Source organism: Sinocyclocheilus anshuiensis, unplaced genomic scaffold, assembly GCF_001515605.1.
Source record: "Sinocyclocheilus anshuiensis isolate Anshui unplaced genomic scaffold, SAMN03320099.WGS_v1.1 scaffold1154, whole genome shotgun sequence".
Lineage (NCBI taxonomy): Eukaryota > Metazoa > Chordata > Actinopteri > Cypriniformes > Cyprinidae > Sinocyclocheilus > Sinocyclocheilus anshuiensis.
Window position 1 is genome coordinate 1,017,049 of NW_015542345.1, and position 22,134 is coordinate 1,039,182.

Sequence of the window (22,134 nt, forward strand, 5' to 3'; positions counted from 1 at the left end):
GCGCTTTTCACGAGCGGAGATCGATACTAGACGAATCATGTCATTTGTTATTTTAATTATCTCTGTTCTCTTTTGTCGTAAGTTATGCTATTACTCCAGTAATTTATAATAGCCTATCCAGCGCTCCATGAACGCAGTATCTGGCTTATTGCCAGTCAAGCGCAACGCTGCAGGGACGCGCCTAACGACTCTGATCTGATCATAAAGTCTTTCTGAGTCACAGGGCTCAAGTCCAAGTCAAGTCTCGAGTCATTGCTGTCAAAGTCTAAGTCGAGTCTCAAGTCTTCTTTAATTATTTCGAGTCGAGTCGCAAGTCATCAAATTTGGGACTCGAGTCCGAGTCAAGTCTGGAGTCAAGTGACTCGAGTCCACACCCCTGCATTATTGCTTAGGTGTTTTTGTTTTAGGAAAATGTACAAAATGTATTAGTAATAATTTGCTATTATAATAATGAAACGCAAATATTCATCATTTAGAGCTCAGAGCGCACGTAAAATTATCGTGCATAGAACAGGAAGCTGTACCAACACAACCGGAAACAGACTTTTATGTTAAAATATTTTTACAGACTCTTGCTTCACAGTCCGTATCGTCACAGACATGGCTGCGTCCAGTGTTTTTAAAGCAGGTCTTTTCAATTACAAAGTTGCAATCGTGACGGGAGGCGGGACTGGGATAGGAAAAGCTATTACTTCTGAGCTCTTACAGTTAGGTATGCATTTACTGGAAGTTTTAATGATGGATTTGACTTTGTATTTAGATCAGGACTGCAGTGAACTTTAGTCCAGATATTGAGCAACACACAAAGCAATCAGTCAATAATTTATAAAATATTCATTTTCACATTTTACATATCACATATTAGTAATAACATATTTAATTCATACCAATGCAATATATTTGATGTTTTTAGATTATGATTTCCGTTTCTGTTACGTTGAAATATGCAAATGAGGCACTGTCTAATTAAATATTCATTAATTTTAATATATTTCCAGGTCAGTTATTCTTCTTTTATTTTGTTAATATATTAAAGTTTTTTTACATTATTTTTTAAATAGTTTTTAATCACTCCATAAATAAAAAAAAAATACAATCAACAGCCAAAAAAAAAAAAAAAAAGGTTTGAAAGAGAAAAAAAAAGGTTTGTCTGAAGTGTTTTTTTTGTTTGTTTATGGAAGCCCATTTCTGTTGCTAAATAAAAACTAAAAAAAAAGGTAATTGCGACTTTTTATCTCACAATTCTGACCTTTTTTCTCGCAATTGTGAGTTTACATCTCGCAATTCTGGCTTTTTTTCTTAGAATTGCAAGATGTAAACTCACAATTGCGAGAAAAAAACGTATATATCCGATAAAGTCAGAATTACGAGATATAAACTCGCAATTCTTCCATTTTTTCCTTTTTCTGTTTATATCTCAGAATTGTGAGTTAAAAAGCTTAATTACCTTGCTTTGTTTTTTATTCAGTAGCAGAAATGGGCTTCCATAGTTTTTCCTTAACTATTAAATAAATGTCTTCCACTTAAACTATTAAATAAAACTCAATGAATAGTATATACAAAAATCTAGAGTCTCAAATATCACTAATGTTGTAGGTTGCAGTGTGGTCATATCATCCAGGAAGCTTGAGCGTCTGGAGTCAGCAGCTGAAGAGCTGACGCAGAAAATCCCCCCATCCAGTCCGGCTAAAGTGACCCTTATACAGTGCAACATCCGAAATGAAGAAGAGGTGACAGTCTCATAAACCTGTATTTTATACCTTTATGCCAGAGAAGCGTGTAAAATAGTCTTTGTTTTTAGCATGTTAATTTTGGACTGGTTTCTCCAGCTGGAAAATCCCGGTTTATAGGTAATAACAGTATACTGTAGGTCTGGATTATAATGTGGTGTGATTATTTAGCTCCCGTTCTTAACAGGTGAAGAACCTGATGGCCTCCACTCTGAAGCTTCATGGGAGGATTGACTTTTTGGTGAATAATGGAGGTGGGCAGTTTTCCAGCCCAGTGAACTTGATGAGTGCAAAAGGCTGGAAAGCTGTGATTGACACTAACCTCAACGGAACGTTCTTATGCTGCAAAGAAGGTTTGGCATAAATGGCAATGTGAAATGCGAGACATACAGTTTAGCAGTTTATCTGCTGTTTGTTTTGATCGTAATGTGCAAATTGTAAACTTTATTTCTGAAATGACATGTTGACAATTCTGCATAACAAATTCAAAGGCTACTTAAGAGCAATTTTTGCTCTTAATTCATAGCATACAATGCATGGATGAAAGATCATGGAGGTGCAATTGTGAACATCATTGCAGACATGTGGAAGGGTTTTCCTGGAATGGCGTGAGTTGGACATTATAACAATATAATAAAAAATATTGTGTATTACTTTGCATTGTTTGGCTGGTTAAATCCTCTTTTTTAATTTGTTAAAACATTTTTATGACAGGCACACAGGAGCGGCCAGAGCAGCGGTGGACAACCTGACCAAGAGCCTGGCCATTGAGTGGGCTGACAATGGGGTCCGGATCAACTCTGTGGCTCCGGTTAGTGCCAGTTTAGAAACAATTTAAAAGCATGTGTTGTATTTGAATAGTGCTCCCTACTCAGGGACGTTGAAAAAACGGGTTGATATGAATGTTTGATTTACAGTATGTTCCTCATTTGCATGGTGCTTTGGATAAAATGAAAATGTCAATATAAGCAAATGAACTGTGGAAAAATAGCCTTGCATGAAAATGTTTCCATAGTATTATAGCCTCAAATAAGTTTTTGCTAAAAAGGCATGTGTTTATTATCTGTAATGTAATTCTAATTTAACTACAATGTTCACAACAATTCAGTGTAAACTTCCACTTGGTCTTATACCACATAAACAGTGCATGTGCATTTGTTTTGTGTTTATTGAATGCAGGGAACTATCATCTCCAAAACTGCAATGGAAAACTACAAAGAAATTGGCCCAACAATGTTTAAGATGTCAGTGCCATTCAGTCCGGCTAAAAGACTCGGTGTTCCTGAGGAGGTATCATATAACCTATTATAATGTTGACATTTTAAAATATTATATATTATAATTATAGCTGTACAAATTGCCAAATTACATGACAAAAATTGTAGTTAGTAACGTAATCCATTACATTTACATTTTAGATAATACAATCAGACTACTTTTTGATTACTTTTGACCTGATCATTCATCACATTGATTTAAATAGGATCATCTTGTGCCATATTGATGAAAAATACAATGCAAAGAGTAAGAAAATATATTCCATTTGTTGTAATTAACAACATGAAGTGCAATAAACATTCCATTATGTCAAGATTTCCCAAACTGGGGTTCGTAAAGGAACTGCAGGGGGTTTGTGAGTTTAATGACAAGCTAATATTTAAATCATAAAAATGTACAATTAAAATAAGTCATTTCAAAATAACATCAATCAACATAAAACACTTACTAAAAAAATGAAACATTTTATTTGTTTACCTGCATGTCATGTGACCATTAATCAACCTCAGAGAACCATGAACATGCAAATGTGATACTGTTTAAATGACGAATAACATGAATTTGTGCAGTCTAATGTGTTCGAAAGACAAAAGCCTTCCAAAGCCGTAGTAACACATGGTTAAATAACCTCAATTATGTGTTCATCATTAGTTGATGCAATGTTGAAACACTTTTTAAACCTGAAATTATTTTTGTAAATCCAGCAATCACATGCTGTGTAGCCACCTGACTAATGACTGGTCTTTGTGTGAATGTCCACAAAGCTGAAGACTTTCTGAGTGTATATAAGCAGTAGGCTATTTTAGAAAGGAACATTTAAAAAATGAAATAGAGGAATTCAAGTGGATCAGTATTGCTGTTGTGTTAATAATATGTAATCATGTAATAAATAAAGTAACTAATTACAAGTATTTTAAAATGTAATCTAATTACAAGTACTTAATTTTTGGAATCTGATTATGTAATCCAGATTACATGTAATCAGTTCCTACCCAGCTCTGGCTATATGTATGACTATATATACACTATACAGAATGACAAAATTAGTGTTTAAATAACATGAGATGAAAATATTTACTTGAATTGCGTCAGATATCGCCTGCTGTATGTTTCTTGCTGTCCCCGGCTGCCAGCTACATTACTGGAGCAACCCTGAAAGTCGATGCAGGACAGAGCCTCTACCACTCTGTTTGGGAAATACCAGGTACCCATTTTCTAGTCAGATGACGGCATAAGACACGCTATTATTGTTTCGAAATTAGGACGGACGTTTACTCTTACTATTTGAGTATGTTTCTGTTTCACTTTGTCTCTCTAATCAGATCACACAGCCTGGCCTCCAGCCCCAGAGGGAGAAAATACAGACATACTGAGAGAAATCATGGACATGACCAAATCCAAGCTGTGAATCATAACAAAACAAGTCTAGACTGTCAAACAGCTGCTCTTCTTCACAGTGTGGGTGGACCACAAATGTTTTTTTGCTGGGAATTTTTAACACATCTTGACTGTGGCCTTTGTGATGCTCACTGAATTTCATTATCATTGCACAATTGAACTCTAATAGTTCTGTGTAAATAGAACTGTGTTTAATCAGTGTAAACACGTAATAGTATGATATTGTGAATATAGCATTTGTAATTGTAAGATTTCTAAAAACAAAAAAACATTTATCAGCTGTCACCATGAGATTACAAACATGTAATGTATTGTTTAAAAAATACATTCTCTGTTGTAACAACTTGTAAGCCGTTGCATTATTATAACTTCTTTGGAAATTAATATGCCTATAAAATGGTATATCAGGTCAGCGGCGATAGCCTTGTGGGCAGCGTTTAATGACAAGCTAATATTTAAATCATAAAAATGTACAATTAAAATAAGTCATTTCAAAATAACATCAATCAACATAAAACACTTACTAAAAAAATGAAACATTTTATTTGTTTACCTGCATGTCATGTGACCATTAATCAACCTCAGAGAACCATGAACATGCAAATGTGATACTGTTTAAATGACGAATAACATGAATTTGTGCAGTCTAATGTGTTCGAAAGACAAAAGCCTTCCAAAGCCGTAGTAACACATGGTTAAATAACCTCAATTATGTGTTCATCATTAGTTGATGCAATGTTGAAACACTTTTTAAACCTGAAATTATTTTTGTAAATCCAGCAATCACATGCTGTGTAGCCACCTGACTAATGACTGGTCTTTGTGTGAATGTCCACAAAGCTGAAGACTTTCTGAGTGTATATAAGCAGTAGGCTATTTTAGAAAGGAACATTTAAAAAATGAAATAGAGGAATTCAAGTGGATCAGTATTGCTGTTGTGTTAATAATATGTAATCATGTAATAAATAAAGTAACTAATTACAAGTATTTTAAAATGTAATCTAATTACAAGTACTTAATTTTTGGAATCTGATTATGTAATCCAGATTACATGTAATCAGTTCCTACCCAGCTCTGGCTATATGTATGACTATATATACACTATACAGAATGACAAAATTAGTGTTTAAATAACATGAGATGAAAATATTTACTTGAATTGCGTCAGATATCGCCTGCTGTATGTTTCTTGCTGTCCCCGGCTGCCAGCTACATTACTGGAGCAACCCTGAAAGTCGATGCAGGACAGAGCCTCTACCACTCTGTTTGGGAAATACCAGGTACCCATTTTCTAGTCAGATGACGGCATAAGACACGCTATTATTGTTTCGAAATTAGGACGGACGTTTACTCTTACTATTTGAGTATGTTTCTGTTTCACTTTGTCTCTCTAATCAGATCACACAGCCTGGCCTCCAGCCCCAGAGGGAGAAAATACAGACATACTGAGAGAAATCATGGACATGACCAAATCCAAGCTGTGAATCATAACAAAACAAGTCTAGACTGTCAAACAGCTGCTCTTCATCACAGTGTGGGTGGACCACAAATGTTTTTTTGCTGGGAATTTTTAACACATCTTGACTGTGGCCTTTGTGATGCTCACTGAATTTCATTATCATTGCACAATTGAACTCTAATAGTTCTGTGTAAATAGAACTGTGTTTAATCAGTGTAAACACGTAATAGTATGATATTGTGAATATAGCATTTGTAATTGTAAGATTTCTAAAAACAAAAAAACATTTATCAGCTGTCACCATGAGATTACAAACATGTAATGTATTGTTTAAAAAATACATTCTCTGTTGTAACAACTTGTAAGCCGTTGCATTATTATAACTTCTTTGGAAATTAATATGCCTATAAAATGGTATATCAGGTCAGCGGCGATAGCCTTGTGGGCAGCGCACTAACATACAGCGCCATTGTGCTTTGGTTGGGGGATCGCAATCGCAAAATCACGTTCTGTTTTGCAGTGCGAGACTCCTTTTCTGCGCCACAAACTGGACTACAAGACCAAACCATTTCCCTTTTTGATAGGGGGACCTAACATGGGAGGACACAAGCTGCTAGACAAATAAGGAACATTTCACTTTTTTACAGTTGTAAAATTGAGTCTTGCGAAAATTATTCCTAGTACCATAGTATATAACTATATATCTATTTAATTTTGTCATGTTGATGTTATAGATTATCAGTATATCATTACGGGGACACCTGTTACTCAGTTCCTCTATTGCCCCCTGTCCGATGCCCCTGAGCTGAAGGGATATTTCAAAAGATTACTAGAAAATTACTTTTTTTTTTTTTAATTAATTAATTACCAGTGGTGAAATTATGAATGAGTGATTTTCAAACATGGCAGTGCGGTTCTTTTTGCTTGAGTTAAAATATAAAATCATACTTTTATTAAAATTATTATTATTATCATGTTGTAGTTCAGTGGCAGGGGGGAATAGATGATTAATCGCTTTTTTCTGGCATTTTACTCAGAACTCATTTAAAAATTGAGGCTCAGCAGAGCACCGGTTGCTAGGCAGAGCGCCGCAGAAAGCGAGCATGCGCACTGAGCGCTGCGCGCAAGCCGGTGATTGGCCAAACAATGGCATTAGCGGCGCGAGGGGGATGTGTTGTCCTCGGTGTGGTACTGTCCGAAAAAATAAACCCAGCGCCAAAATGTTACACGTGGTGAGCACTTGCAAAGGATAAACTAAATACGCAAGCGACCTCTTCTACATGCATTTATTCGAGGTAAGGACTGTGCATTCTCACATTTGTATTGTTTAAATCTACAGCAGATAGTAAGCGTGGGGTGTGTCTTGAGACAGTGCCAGGTCCTAAAATGCGATGTGTTGCAATGTAATGCAAAACAAAGTAACGTATAATAGACGATTGTGATTTTTTTTCTCTCCTTCTAGAAGGAGCTGTAAACAGACATCATATAGGAATCTCGCAGGGTTCATAGTCATGAGAGAAGGGGCATCTGGAGACCTCACTGGTTTGGAGCTGGAGGGAGTGATTGAGACAGAGGAGACCCCAGTGAACATGCTTGAGAGGTCAGCTGAGGAGGAGGAAACCACCACCAGGAGGAAGAAGAAAAAGAAAAAGAAAGAGATCATCTACCGCTCTGACCTGGAGGTTGAGGATGCTGGGGAGGGAACCTCGGCGGATGTGGATGGAGCCTTTAGTCCTCCACTTGATGAAGGTGAAAATATGATATCTGGGGGTGAACTCATTGTGTTGTGATGTTTGTTCATGTACAGTGAAATTCATCTTTTGTTTGCTTACTGTAATGATGCCACCAGCTCCATACCACCTGTGCTTTCTATCCAGAACACACCAGATTGAGACCATGAGTAATTGTCCTCTCATATTAAATTTGACATGATATTATCTTGTATGTTTTATACTTGTTGATCATTTTATGTCAGTTATCTAGATATTGTTTTACAGTCTTCTGGGTGATAGATTTTTCTTCCAGAAAATCTTGCAACATCAGGGAATAATATATTTGTAAATTTCTACACTCTAAAAAATTGCTGGGTTAAATACAACGCAGTGCTGGGTTAAATAGGGACAAACCCAGCACTGCGTTGTATTTAACCCAGCATTTTTTAGAGTGTAGTCCTAGTAAAGGTGTCTTGAAAATTAGAAACATTAGTACATTTTAATGTACTATTTATGTACTAGTAATTATTTATTTTATTTTATTTTATTGAAATAAAGTAATACTTTTATCAGCAAGGGTATAATACAATTCAAATTTTACAAAAGATTTCTATTTTAAATTAATGCTGTTCATTTAAACTTCTATTCATCAAAGAATCCTGAAAAAAGTATCACAGTTTCCACACAAATATTAAGCAGCCCAACAGTTTTACTCAACACATTGATAATAAATGTTTCTTAAGCACCAAATCAGTATATTAGAATGATTTCTGAAGGATCATAAAAATTCTGCTTTGCCATCACATTAATAAATATAAAAATTATTTTAAATTATAATAATATTTCACAATAGTACTGTTTTATTGTATTTTTATCAAATTAATGGTGAGCATAATAGACTTGTTTAAAAAATAAATAAAAATTGTACCAATCCCAAACTAATAGCCCTTCATTGGTAAAAGTAATTAGTAATTAATTAATTCAAGGCATTTTTTTGTGTCTGCTGGCAAGGACTGCACACATTCCAATGTTCATTCCAATTCCAGTCCATTTCCTCTTTCCCATATAACTGACAGATTTATTTATAATAATTTGTTGTTCATGCAATATCCTTCTCAATATTTATCTTTCATTCACAGAAGAAGAGGATATCCTTCCTGACAGCCGTTTTGTGACCTTGACTGGCACCATCACACGGGGAAAGCGGAAAGGCCAAATGGTAGACATCTATATGACGCTTACTGACAAAGAGCTGAGAGACATGGCGCGCTCCAAAGAGCGTCTAGATGCAGAGTGTGACGGGGTCGCGGAAGCCAAGCAAAATCCCTGTGCGCTGGGGGTCAGTCAGGGCCCTCATGTTCTCCTCTGGAGCCTTTCCTGCTCGCCGTTCATCTTCCTTCTCTCCTTCATCACATCGTTTTACTACGGGACGCTCACCTGGTACAACGTTTTCCTGGTTTACAATGAGGAACGCAGCTTTCTGCACAAGATCACGGTGTGTCCCTTGCTCATTCTGCTATATCCCGTGCTGATTATGACGTTGTGTGTCTGTATGGGGGTGTACGCTGCCGTGACCCAGCTGTCCTGGGTTTTTGGAGAATGGTGGTTGGCGGTGAGGGACCTGGAGAAGGGCTTCTGTGGGTGGATGTGTGGTAAGCTGGGGCTGGAGGACTGTGCCCCGTATAATGTAGTTGAGCTGCTGGACTCTGACACTCTGTCCGGGACCCTCCAGGGGAAGAGGATGGAAGATGTTGAGCACACTTCTACTTTGTGAACTTGATGGATGGAATAACTTTTGGATTTAAGGAATGTTTTTGGTTAATACAAGTTAAGTTCTGTCAATGGCATCTGTGGCATGCTGAAGAAGATCATTTTGACTTGGACAGGATATGTCTTCAGACTTTTCAGTCAACTTGAAGTTTTAAGATTTTTCTTTTCAACATAAAAATGAGTCAAAATGGTTTTTGACAGCATTTAACTTGTTTTCAAGCCTGAGCATTCATATTAAAGGGTTAGTTCACCCAAAAATGAAAATTCTGTCATTAATTACTCACCCTCATGTCGTTCCAAACCTGTAAGACCTTCGTTCATCTTCGGAACACAAATTAAGATATTTTTTCAGGGTTGTTTACGTTCAGTAGACAGCGCACGCATGCTGAATGTAAACAGCGCTGATTACGTTCTGGGGTACTCGCCAAAATGGCGGAAGACAGTAACTCAGGGAGAAGAATTGTTGAATAAATTGTTATTATTGTTTTCTTTGTGCGCAAAAAGTATTCTCATAGCTTGGTAAAATTACGGTTGAACCACTGATGTCACATGGACTATTTTACCGATGTCCTTGTACGTTTCTGGGTCTGGGAACATTGCAGCTGCATTGCTGTCTACGAAGGGCCAGAGAGCTCTCAGATTTTATTGAAAATATCTTAATTTGTGTTTTTCGGAAGATGAACGAAGGTCTTACGGGTTTGGAACGACATGAGGGTGAGTAATTTGACAGAATTTTCATTTTTGGGTGAACTAACCCTTTTTAATACATTCTATATAATAATAAATACAAATGAAATATAGTACAGTATTAGTTGTGAAATAAGTGCTCGTTTTTTGTAATTAGTAATTAATTAATTCAAGGCATTTTTTTGTGTCTGCTGGCAAGGACTGCACACATTCCAATGTTCATTCCAATTCCAGTCCATTTCCTCTTTCCCATATAACTGACAGATTTATTTATAATAATTTGTTGTTCATGCAATATCCTTCTCAATATTTATCTTTCATTCACAGAAGAAGAGGATATCCTTCCTGACAGCCGTTTTGTGACCTTGACTGGCACCATCACACGGGGAAAGCGGAAAGGCCAAATGGTAGACATCTATATGACGCTTACTGACAAAGAGCTGAGAGACATGGCGCGCTCCAAAGAGCGTCTAGATGCAGAGTGTGACGGGGTCGCGGAAGCCAAGCAAAATCCCTGTGCGCTGGGGGTCAGTCAGGGCCCTCATGTTCTCCTCTGGAGCCTTTCCTGCTCGCCGTTCATCTTCCTTCTCTCCTTCATCACATCGTTTTACTACGGGACGCTCACCTGGTACAACGTTTTCCTGGTTTACAATGAGGAACGCAGCTTTCTGCACAAGATCACGGTGTGTCCCTTGCTCATTCTGCTATATCCCGTGCTGATTATGACGTTGTGTGTCTGTATGGGGGTGTACGCTGCCGTGACCCAGCTGTCCTGGGTTTTTGGAGAATGGTGGTTGGCGGTGAGGGACCTGGAGAAGGGCTTCTGTGGGTGGATGTGTGGTAAGCTGGGGCTGGAGGACTGTGCCCCGTATAATGTAGTTGAGCTGCTGGACTCTGACACTCTGTCCGGGACCCTCCAGGGGAAGAGGATGGAAGATGTTGAGCACACTTCTACTTTGTGAACTTGATGGATGGAATAACTTTTGGATTTAAGGAATGTTTTTGGTTAATACAAGTTAAGTTCTGTCAATGGCATCTGTGGCATGCTGAAGAAGATCATTTTGACTTGGACAGGATATGTCTTCAGACTTTTCAGTCAACTTGAAGTTTTAAGATTTTTCTTTTCAACATAAAAATGAGTCAAAATGGTTTTTGACAGCATTTAACTTGTTTTCAAGCCTGAGCATTCATATTAAAGGGTTAGTTCACCCAAAAATGAAAATTCTGTCATTAATTACTCACCCTCATGTCGTTCCAAACCTGTAAGACCTTCGTTCATCTTCGGAACACAAATTAAGATATTTTTTCAGGGTTGTTTACGTTCAGTAGACAGCGCACGCATGCTGAATGTAAACAGCGCTGATTACGTTCTGGGGTACTCGCCAAAATGGCGGAAGACAGTAACTCAGGGAGAAGAATTGTTGAATAAATTGTTATTATTGTTTTCTTTGTGCGCAAAAAGTATTCTCATAGCTTGGTAAAATTACGGTTGAACCACTGATGTCACATGGACTATTTTACCGATGTCCTTGTACGTTTCTGGGTCTGGGAACATTGCAGCTGCATTGCTGTCTACGAAGGGCCAGAGAGCTCTCAGATTTTATTGAAAATATCTTAATTTGTGTTTTTCGGAAGATGAACGAAGGTCTTACGGGTTTGGAACGACATGAGGGTGAGTAATTTGACAGAATTTTCATTTTTGGGTGAACTAACCTTTTAAGGGATAATTCACTCAAAGATAACAATTCTGCCATGATTTACTCACCCTTCTGTTGTTCCAAAAATAAAAACTTACATTACCGAAGAAAGTACGTTTTGGAACGACATGAGTGTGAATAAGTTGTGACAAAATGTATATATTTGGGTGAGCTTCTCCTTTTATTTTGCACAGTTTTATTGATTTGTACACATTGCTATGGAATCATCCATGAATTAGCCTAGTCTGAAACACTTTGCGTTTTGGCTATTTATTGTAAAATTTTACAAAAACTGAAATATAGGGCCAAGTTACTCAGAGAATTCAGCACATTATCTTTCCATATCACATTTAAAATAGGAAATAATGGATTTTAATCTATGCTATACAAATGAATGACAAAAACAATAATGTTGATGCAGTTACTCATGATGATATCCAAAAGCTAATTTTTAGTTTTAGAACATAAGTAATTCACTAAAGAGGTTTTCTGATATAAGTTTATTAAATATAAAAACTGTGTAAATGTGATTAGAACTGCAGCCTTAATCTGAATCACTATGGTCAGCCTGCAGTAATGATTTATATTCAGGGCACTCAAGTTCAATTTGGTCGGAAGTTTCATACTTCCAGATTTTATCCAAAGACAATAACGGTATGGCAGATATGCTCCTTACTTAGACTACATTTTTTCCAGATATATATTGTAGGACTTGATCAGTAATCTTAGTCAGTCAGCTCTGATATGGTGATTAAAGGCAACTTTATACTTCAAAGCATCAGATTCCTCTATGCAGAAGAGTAGCATCAAATTATTAAATGTTTTTATGTACAGCAGTGACCATAAATAATCTGAGCCTGAAACTCATTAGATAAACATGCTTAAGAAATGAGAAGGAAATGCCTTTCATCTTTAGAGAGTTTATCATGTACTCTCTGTGTAATCAGACGTATGCTACATATTTACCTTTGGCCTGCTTTACACACATTACACACTCTTTGATGATACTTGATAAGCAGATAATGTTTCCTCTCTTAGTTTGACCGATACTTTCACTTGAATCAACCACTAAGAAACAGCAACATTTTACACTTTGTATACTTTTCTTTTTTATATTCTGTTCATATCCAAGTATGGATATGTCCCAAATCACTGAATTGTTGTGTTAGCGTTTGAAATAGTGTGGTGCTTTGTATTTCCACAGGTGTAACAATAATGGTGCTATAATAGTGTTCAACAAGGATGTCAGCCATTAAAAACCGTTTTACACACATTAAGGATAATGGCTCAGTTGTCCCAGAAGTTGTCATCTTACATTTCAAAAACCTCTTATGAGGAAATTCACAGATTATTGGATGATACATCTATTTCAGATGGGGTGGTGTCTGGTTCTCATATTGCACCTCAAAAACTCAAAATCCAAGAGAGTTCAGCTCTGAGGTATGAAGTATAGCACTCATCTCATCCTCATATACCATCATCATTTTATCTGTTGTTTATCTAGGCATACTGTTGTATTGTAACATTACTAAATACAGGCTTCCCATGGTAACTGAAATGTTACAATTGTGTTTTCCCAAAGACTATTGAGTTATATAGTCCTGGCCAGGAAAATCAGGATTTTGGTTTTCCTGGCCTGGAAAAATCATAAGAATTCATTAAAAAAAACTTCTGTAGTGAATAGGCTATACACTTTTCTAGCTATGAAGACTTCCTTCACTAAAAAATGCTCCTAATTTGTGAGAATCATTCTTTTGAGTCACAAAGGAATGATTCATTATTCATTAAAAAATTTGGTCTGAATCAAAGTTTATATAAACATGTCTCACAAAAAGTGTGGGAACCCTGTAAATGACCAAATATCTTAGCAGAGATATATGCGTTTGATCGGAATCATTTGGAATATGTTCACAAATATGTAAAGACAAAAAGGGTTGTACTATTATAATTTTGCATTTATGCAGTTATTAAAAGCTCAAATTGTATTGTATCTGCAAATGAGCAGCTTTGATGTAAACCGCCTTTTCAAATTAGTAATTGTAATTATTGTTTCAGTCTGTTGCACAAGAGATTATTGCTTTTTGTTAATCTTTTGGGACTTTTCCAGCACTCATCTCTCTGCTCATATTACAAGACCTTGACCTGTTTTTTTCCCGCAGTTAGGCCAGCCTTACAACTGTTACACAAACAACACTTGAATGACATGAAATATTGTCTCCTGTTTATCTGTAAACATGGTTTCTAAGCACAAACTGTTTTTACAGCATGAACTGTCATGTTTTGTTTTCACAAGTATGCACTTGGTGTTTTTTTTTTTCAACCGTTTATAATAAATAATATTTCGTTTGTTCTATCAATGATATAGTTTTTCCACCGTAAAAAAAGTTAGACCTTTCAGACTTTCAAAGTTTATGCAGCTCCCCACAAACTAAAAGGTGTGCCATAAGTGTTATATAATTACCGAACCTTTTTAAAAAATGTTATCATCGCGGCTTGTCAACAAGCAGTCCCTCCCTTGTCCCTCCTTAATTCAACCGGTCTGTAACAGAATCGCCACTAATTAAGTGTAACGGAAAGTCAATAGTCTTTAGAATGAGTAAGCGCGAGTGATTATCTGACCCTACCCCTAGAGAATCCCCCTTTGAGGCGTGGTTTGTTTGTGTGACTCGGTCAGTTACTTTCGTTTTCGCTTTTTTGCGTTTTGACGTCCGTCGGAGAGATGAAGCCACACAACGTCAACGGTAATACTTTATATCTTGCATTCTGTTGTAATTGTATATTTACTAATTTTGTAATCGTTTAACTTCAATGTTTGTTTATAATATTAGATTTTCATACCATTTCCATAAAATACGTAGTTACACAGTCAGGTCATTCAGCCAGTCAGTCAAAGGTAATTTGATCTAGTTTTAAAATCAGAATAGGCTATGTATATTTGACGCATCACATCAGTTCATTTGTCGTTACGAAGTGGCGTAGTTTGTGCTTTTTGAATAGGCTATATCTATCTTATTTTATCGGTGGTTACAGATTGTTGGCATTTAACTATGCGCACGTCACTAACGTTAAATGGGCACGTAAAGCTTTGGACACGTGTCGTTTAATCAAAAGACATCTTTTAGTTCGAATCGTTCTTTTGAGACGGATCTTTTTAGCGATTCGGAATCGGTTGAACTTTTTTCACAGTGTAAACGAATCGCTCGAGCTGTTTTGAAACTGATTCTTTGAAAAGTTCCAAGAATCTCTATCCTATAAAGCACGATAGAAATTTGCGTGGGTTCTCTTCGCTCATGAACATGATCCAAGTTATGTGATTAGATCCCGTGGGAAGGTTAACAATGGGACCGAGTTCTTCACGGGATTCCCCTTGAATTCTTAAGGCTTGTTTCGCTTTTGAAATACTAGGCTAATATAAATTCCAAGAATCTGTACGCAAAAGTCGTGAATTATGTTGTCCAAAATGCAAAATAAATCCCAAGAAAGTAAGTCCACCCTAATGTAACATACAGTTTATGTAGATTTTTAAATGCACTATGTATTTCTTGAGGATATCCAGGTAGCCTACTTGCTATCTATCAAAGGCATAGTTTGGTTATGAAATCGCATTATCTTTACATGCCACATTTTTTTGTATTTAGTGTCACCAGGAGATGAGCCTGTCTGCAGGCAACACCAACAAAACTTTTGGCTCTCTAAATTAAGGACGTTGAAGGTATGTCTGGCCCTTGCAGTTGTCCTCCATTTGTTCACACTGATTGTGAGAGAGAGAGAAAAAAAATTAATGTTGTGTGTGTGCTTTGCCCTTTACAGGTGTAAATCCAAAGTGGCTATTGATTTCTACAAGAATGTGATGAATGAGGCTACAGTGGATTTTTCTCACTATCATGATAAATGCAATTTTCATTCAATAATTAAAAAAAAAAAAAAAGACAAATAGTTAATTTTTCCCACTTTTTCCTGACTAGACTCATAAGTAAACAAATAGATGTTTAAAATGCATAATAAAATTCCACACTCCCACCTTTTAAAATGACCCAAACTATAACCTACAGCATCTGTACAGGGTCATACAGTGAAATGGCAGATGGATTTTCTAACATGGTCAACAATGTGACTGCATCTCTTGAAAAAGAGGAGTGTAAAACCCTACTGTACCTTTGTACAGATTTGTTCAACAACATCTGCGTGGAAGATTTAAGAGGAGCTTTGTTGGCATTTGCCAAACAGGCACAAGCTCAAGCAGGTCAAGCTCAGGCTGGTGATGCCCTGCTGATTGAGCTCATGTTCCGAATGAAGCGCTTTGATATCCTAAAGAAAGTTTTTGGTACCAACAGACAACAGGTAGAAGGAATTCTGAAGAAGGGCGCTGTCCTCTCAGATTACAGGTAATTTATGCTAATAGCATATCTCAGTGTCTAAGATATTTTCACAACCCATGTGGTGAAACTAATATTTATGGTAATGAAAAGCCTTATTTTAGAGTCTGACGTTTATGTTTTTGGGGTTATTAGAGCACTCTCTTGTGGAAAAACCCAAGCAGAAATACCCGTGAATTTTATTTTCACCCACACAAGTCTGTGTATTTTGAATTGGTCTCTTTTATACAGGGTTCTAATGGCAGATGTGAGCGAAAACCTGAGGAATGAGGAGTTACAATCTCTTATATTTCTCCTGAGCAGTACCCTGCCCAAAGAAAGAGTGGCTAGAGCTACTGTAAGACAAAAGACCAAAATGTACAATTTTTCTGTTTCAGATGGGTTTATGTAATGTGCATTTTTATTTCATGTTCGTTTCATTTCATCTGATTTCTCATAGAGCTTTCTAGATGTGGTAGTGGAGTTGGAGAAGTTAGATGAAGTATCATGTGATAAGCTAGACCTGCTTGAACAGTGTTTGAGAAACATTAACAGAAAGGACCTTGTCAAAAGGATTCAGGCCTACAAGAATAGAGGTCAGTCGTTTCTGAGATCACTTTTCTTTTGGTTGTTGCTTGAATTGCTTGTCAGTAGGGGAATTACACAGGAGATACATTTTACGCGAAGACTGGGTGCAGCCTTTGATTATGTATACATTCATTCTGCCGTTTTGTTACGTACATCAATATCCGTAGTGCAATGCTTGATTTTACCTGCCAAAACAAACATGTCTTACTGTCACAAAGTTTGGCACCAGCACCAGTTAAGAAGCTTGAATGGAAAATATTTAAATCAAATAATTAGTAAATAATTAATAATACATAATTAAATCTAGATAATGAATTTTATAACCATTTCAGGTCAGAATGTACCATGTGCAGTTCCTAAAGTTCATAAATCCTTTAAGGTAAGACATGCATTTTAAGGAAATAAATTTCTGTATTGAATAGATATAGTAGAATACAGTATGTTGCATGATGGGTACATTTTTACTAATTATTGTAAAAATGTTTCTCTCTATTCCTTCATTTTAGTTCGCCCCTGTGCAACATCAGCCTTCTGTTCAACAAGTGAAACAAACACTATGCTTTTCTCAAGGTGAATGTTTGTTTTATATATATATATATATATATAAAACATACAAACACTTTTTATATATATATTTGTCTACCTATGAATAACATTAAAGACTTGCACATGGTCTTTTTCTAGAGTTTCAAAATTTGAAGCTTTCAGTACCTGAAACAGGGACACAACATCGACAGGCAAGAAATTAGCATCTTAAATAATACTGTAAATAGTAATCATGGCAAAGTCTATCATCTTTTCTGATGGTTATTTTATTTATGAGTAGGTTATAAGACATTCCTCCCACTGTCTGTATGTCTGCTAGGCTTTGATGGAGCAGTATGAAATGAATCCTGAGCAGAGGGGTCTGTGTGTGATTATTGACTGTGTTGGCTTGGATGGAGGCAAGTGTGTCATAATGTATCAAAATGAAAGTGTCATATAGAGTGTGTATTAAGAGTTCAATAACAAACATGGTCTGTTTTGACCTTGGTTTTGTGGGGGGAAATTTATTTGCAACCACAATGATGTCATAATTTTTGAGAGAGAAAAAAACCTTCATGATCACATTTTTAAAAACTCCCATTGTCCACCCATGACTTTCTAAAGAAAGTCATAATTTTCATCATAGCATTTAGTTTTTTCCCTTTAATTACAAATTGAGATAAAGTATGGTTAATAGAGAACACAATTTGTAGCTCTTTAATGTGCTACAATAAAACATCTGCATCTAAACCTCTATGTTGTGTCCTTTCAGAGATGATGAATCGGACATTCGAGTGTCTGGGTTTCAAGGTAATTTTTCACTCTCTCTTGGGTCTAAAAGAAACCCAGAAGGTCTTGGAAGACCTGACCCGCAACAGGATCCTTCAGGGGGTCAATCGCTTTGTCTGCTGCATCATCAGCAGGGGAACGGACACTCATCTGTTGGCTACAGACTCTAGCAGCCTTGGCATCAGGCTGGAGGATCTCGGGCAGCTTTTCAGCCCAATCCAGTGTCCCTCTCTTTGCGGTAAACCCAAACTCTTCTTTACCCAGATCTACAGGACCACAGAAGTCCCAAATACCCCCTCAATGGATGATGAATACCTTGAGACAGATGCGCCAGCATGCCACTATCCTAGGAGGCTATGTGCGAATGCAAGGACTATCCCAGTGTCCGCAGATGTCCTTTGGAGTGTGTGCAGAGCAGAGGCGAAGCTGCTGGAAGGGTCTGGCCACCAGTCGGTTTACCTGCATGCATTAAATTCTGCCTTTCTGAAGGGATGTCAGAGGTATGGGCACTGTTTCTGATGGAAAGTGCTTAATTTAATAGTGGTCAATGCAAATATTTTAAATCATGCAATTTTATGAACAATACATTTTCTTGCAGTAGTACTTTATTCACATAGAAAAGGCTGAACATTGACTTTACAACACTTTTTAAAGATCTTATTTTTTTAGCATTTAGGTATTCATTGACATGAACCAACAGTGAGCAATATGTTTTTACAACGTTTAGTAATCTTATTGTTTGTTAATAAAAATACAGTTGTTCATTGTTCGTTAGTTCACAGTGCATTAATGCTAAATGCATATACAGATAAAATGCATGCATTTTAGTAAATGTTGAAATTTAACTAAGATTAATAAATGCTATAGATGTATTGTTCATTCTTTGTGCATGTTAAAGGTGCGATATACGATTTTTCAACCACTAGATGTCGCACAGGAGCACCACATCTCCACACCCGCCCTCCTGCGGAATATATAACGAAATTTAGATAATTTTGGCTTTTATTTATTATTGCTTGTGACCTGACATTTAACGCTTAAGTAGCTGTAAAAAGTGTATATGCTAAATCGTTTTCAGCTTTTGCAGTTGAGTTCTCAGAAAATAAAAGTCTGTAAATAAAATATCCATATTTATGTATGTTTGTTTGTTTTAATTTGCAGAAAGATGCTTTTATTGGACATCATGGCAGAGGTGAACAGAAACGTGTTTAGTCACAATCAACAAAATCCTGAGAATGAGTACCACCTTCAACTCTCTCACACACTACGCAAGAAACTTTACTTGTAACAATTAATGTGTGCATCACAACACAAACTACTTTTTTTTTTCTCTCTTTTTCTTTTCTGTCTCTCTTACACACACACACCCTAAACTTGTTTTTTAGAATGGAAATATTGTCCATATAGTGGATGAATAATCTGAGCATAGCTGAATACTGCCATAATATCTGGTAAAATATCATTGTGTTTTATGTATTTGTATATTATTATATATATTTATTTGTGTATCTTCACCTCCTGTGGCAGCTAATACAAAGTTCTCTATTGCAGTCACAGTGCTAGTGCCTCGCTAATTAATTTAAGAATACCTTCAGTCATTAGTCCAGCTAAGTGAAGTTTATTTGTATAGCGCTTTTGAAAATACATACGTCTCAGTGCAGCTTGCCAAAAAAACATGACTTAATCCTCCAAAGTTGCAAGGCAAAGATGAATGGTGCAAGGAAAGCAACTCTGTGAGTTGTTTTGGTAAAGAGCAGAATCTTTGGGAGGAACCAGACCAGACCCCATCCTCTTTGTCATGACAATTCATTTACATGTGCTAAATATCTAGTTACATCATGCTGTAGTATTAATCATGTGTACACTGAATGCATTTTTAATATGAGTATCTTGTTCAGTAATCCACTTAAAATCCACTTCTCTTCTATATAAAACTATATACACATCGATAATAATGCATATACTCATTATAACAAATATATCCTTATTGTCTGATAGTTTTGATGTTCTAGGTACTGTATATTATTACCATAGAGTAGACCATAGGCTTTAAAAGTTGATGTGAAGTGATGATTAAATTTGGGCTGATCTGATCAGTTTTTAGTAGATATGTAGAATTTTTAGTACATATGTAGAATTTGTAAATTGTAATATATATCAAACCAGATTGTAGCACAACTGTAATGTTAAACTATTTAAGCATAGGCCTATATCTAATTGTCATTTAAATAACTTATCATATTCACATAATTAATTTCTTCTCCCTTCAGAGACTTAATTACAAACTGATTACTGGATGCCTTATATTAGCAGATTATAAAATGAATTAACAGAATATGAAAACAGTGACCAGTATGAAAATATCTCTAAAGTGCATTACATGTTGCAGCATGGGATGTGTAGAGAAAGTATTATGAATAAAAATGCTATAAATCTACTTTGCGCTTTGTATTTTTTTCCTTCAATAATTTAATCGCGCTATATTGAGTTACCCTTCACCACCTACTTGCATTAAAAACAATAACCTGCAAAAAGAGTGAGTCAACGAATTTTTTGAGTGTATACATTGAAAAGATTCGAATTATTGGGATGATAAAACGGCGTGCGTTCCGTTCTTTTTGGCATAAATTTGCCGTCATACATTTTTCACTCCACCAGGGGTCGGTAAAACAGTAAATTGTAAGAAAGTGTTAGTAATAGTGACTTGCAATACAGTACATCTTTTCTTGTGGAAGACCAGGTTTTGAATTTTACTTTGTGTGAATATACAAAAAGTTACATTGTAAACAATGACACTACAAATACAGCAGAATGAGACTTTGTTCAACAATAAGATCTGTTTTCTCTTGCACAGCCCCATATAGCTCTACTTAGAAATGAAACTTATTTTGGGCTTTACCGTTCTTTCCCAGTTTGTAGAAGTGTAACTACAATTTGAGTTTGAGTTTGAAAACCCTTGTGACGCAAGTTTTTCAACTAATCAAAAAAATTATAAAATGTTTTGTATCTTGTGTGAGAAAAGAGATTGATTTAGCTGTATTTCATAAACAAAAAAAGCATTGCTGTATTCATATTTTAGAATTTTATTTGTTCAAGTTTAGAGTGTGATTTTTCAGATCATGGCTACAAGTGCACAACAACAATTTGCTGTTTATACAAAAATTGATTGGTGGTCATTTAGGAGTGAAATTAAAGAAAAACTTAATAGGGAAATTACAGGGAAAATGCAATTCAGTTCATATTAAAAAAATGCTGAATGCCTTGATGTTGATCATAAGGTCGATGAAGCATGGAAATTGAAAACACTGTTATTGGACCTTGTATTTAAAAAATACAGAAAACATTGGTTATTAAAATTAGACAAGCTTATATTTCTCTTTCACAACCTTTCATTTGTGTCATATTAAACAGTCCATCTTCCCAGATTAGGGTTAATTAGGATAATTTTTTTTTGAACAGAGAATTCCTGTTGATTATGAGAGATAGAACCTGCAGTCTGTTTAGCTTACAGTGGTTTGCATTGAATTATTAAAAAAAAATGCTGGTGGCTTACAGTTTTAGATGAACACTGAACAGTGGTCAGTGATATCAAAACGAAAGCATGTAAAACTAATATCTTAAGAAACAAAATCTTTACAGGTGAAACGGCTTCAAAATCTTGATGTGTGCTCCCACTTTACAAAACTGCGGCTTTTTAAGAGACTTTACTGGCTCAGTTGTCAGGTGACGAAAATAACTTTTCTTCTGAAAACGTGAAATGAAGCGGTAGATGTGGAAAATGTGTGCTTTTATAAGCAATACCACTTTTTAATCTCTATATGATCAGTCTTCCTTCCTCTTCTGCGATTTTCTACAACAGCGTCTCCAGCAAAGTGCACAGCATTTAAATGTTGCTAGAGTTATAATCAGCACAATAAAAAGCAGGAAGCCAATCACATCTAGACTGTGGTATTGAAGCCAGTTCAGGTCATGAGCAGCAGGTCTCAGGTGGTCTGCCCCTTTGTGTCTCATAACAAACTCTGTCCAGTAGACTGCAAGATCCAGGGGCTGCATGGGACGGTCATTGTGTATGGCCGACAGCTTCTCCATTCTTTGCTTATAGCTGCAGAACACAGCAAAAGAAATGCATTGAGGTTATGAAAGAGT

At 36.2% G+C, this 22,134-nt stretch overlaps 5 protein-coding genes across 7 annotated transcripts in view; 4 read left to right on the forward strand and 1 right to left on the reverse strand.

Moving 5' to 3' along the window:
* Positions 1-576: 576 nt before the first annotated feature.
* On the forward strand, positions 577-4,752 carry pecr (peroxisomal trans-2-enoyl-CoA reductase). Its single transcript, XM_016489960.1, has 8 exons — positions 577-712; positions 1,597-1,730; positions 1,918-2,083; positions 2,257-2,338; positions 2,445-2,541; positions 2,910-3,020; positions 4,101-4,212; positions 4,331-4,752. Exons 1-8 carry the CDS (start codon positions 601-603, stop codon positions 4,414-4,416), a joined length of 900 nt encoding a protein of 299 aa, XP_016345446.1. The 5' UTR covers positions 577-600; the 3' UTR covers positions 4,417-4,752.
* A 2,145-nt stretch (positions 4,753-6,897) lies between these two features.
* LOC107691393 (transmembrane protein 169-like) lies at positions 6,898-9,624 on the forward strand. Its single transcript, XM_016489961.1, has 3 exons — positions 6,898-7,160; positions 7,328-7,614; positions 8,717-9,624. Exons 2-3 carry the CDS (start codon positions 7,377-7,379, stop codon positions 9,349-9,351), a joined length of 873 nt encoding a protein of 290 aa, XP_016345447.1. The 5' UTR covers positions 6,898-7,160; positions 7,328-7,376; the 3' UTR covers positions 9,352-9,624.
* LOC107691371 (transmembrane protein 169-like) lies at positions 9,525-11,269 on the forward strand. Its single transcript, XM_016489943.1, has 2 exons — positions 9,525-9,537; positions 10,362-11,269. Exons 1-2 carry the CDS (start codon positions 9,525-9,527, stop codon positions 10,994-10,996), a joined length of 648 nt encoding a protein of 215 aa, XP_016345429.1. The 3' UTR covers positions 10,997-11,269.
* Positions 11,270-14,292: 3,023 nt separating this feature from the next.
* cflara (CASP8 and FADD-like apoptosis regulator a) lies at positions 14,293-19,334 on the forward strand. Of its 2 annotated transcripts, none has more exons than XM_016489824.1 (11): positions 14,293-14,472; positions 15,370-15,443; positions 15,542-16,116; positions 16,339-16,444; positions 16,547-16,682; positions 17,007-17,053; positions 17,181-17,244; positions 17,359-17,411; positions 17,540-17,618; positions 17,972-18,488; positions 19,150-19,334. In XM_016489824.1, the coding sequence occupies exons 3-11, from the start codon at positions 15,761-15,763 to the stop codon at positions 19,274-19,276; spliced, it is 1,485 nt and encodes a 494-aa protein (XP_016345310.1). In that variant the 5' UTR covers positions 14,293-14,472; positions 15,370-15,443; positions 15,542-15,760; the 3' UTR covers positions 19,277-19,334. The 2 variants fall into 2 exon arrangements, with proteins under 2 accessions (XP_016345310.1, XP_016345311.1); XM_016489825.1 differs by lacking the exon at positions 14,293-14,472 and adding an exon at positions 14,992-15,213.
* A 1,721-nt stretch (positions 19,335-21,055) lies between these two features.
* Positions 21,056-22,134, reverse strand: part of ugt1b1 (UDP glucuronosyltransferase 1 family, polypeptide B1) — a 13,023-nt gene continuing 11,944 nt past the window's right edge. For both annotated transcript variants that reach the window (XM_016489823.1, XM_016489822.1), the window contains exon 5: positions 21,056-22,090. In XM_016489823.1, coding sequence (XP_016345309.1) covers positions 21,811-22,090 — 280 coding nt within the window. In that variant the 3' untranslated portion in view covers positions 21,056-21,810. The remainder of the gene's footprint in view (positions 22,091-22,134) is intronic.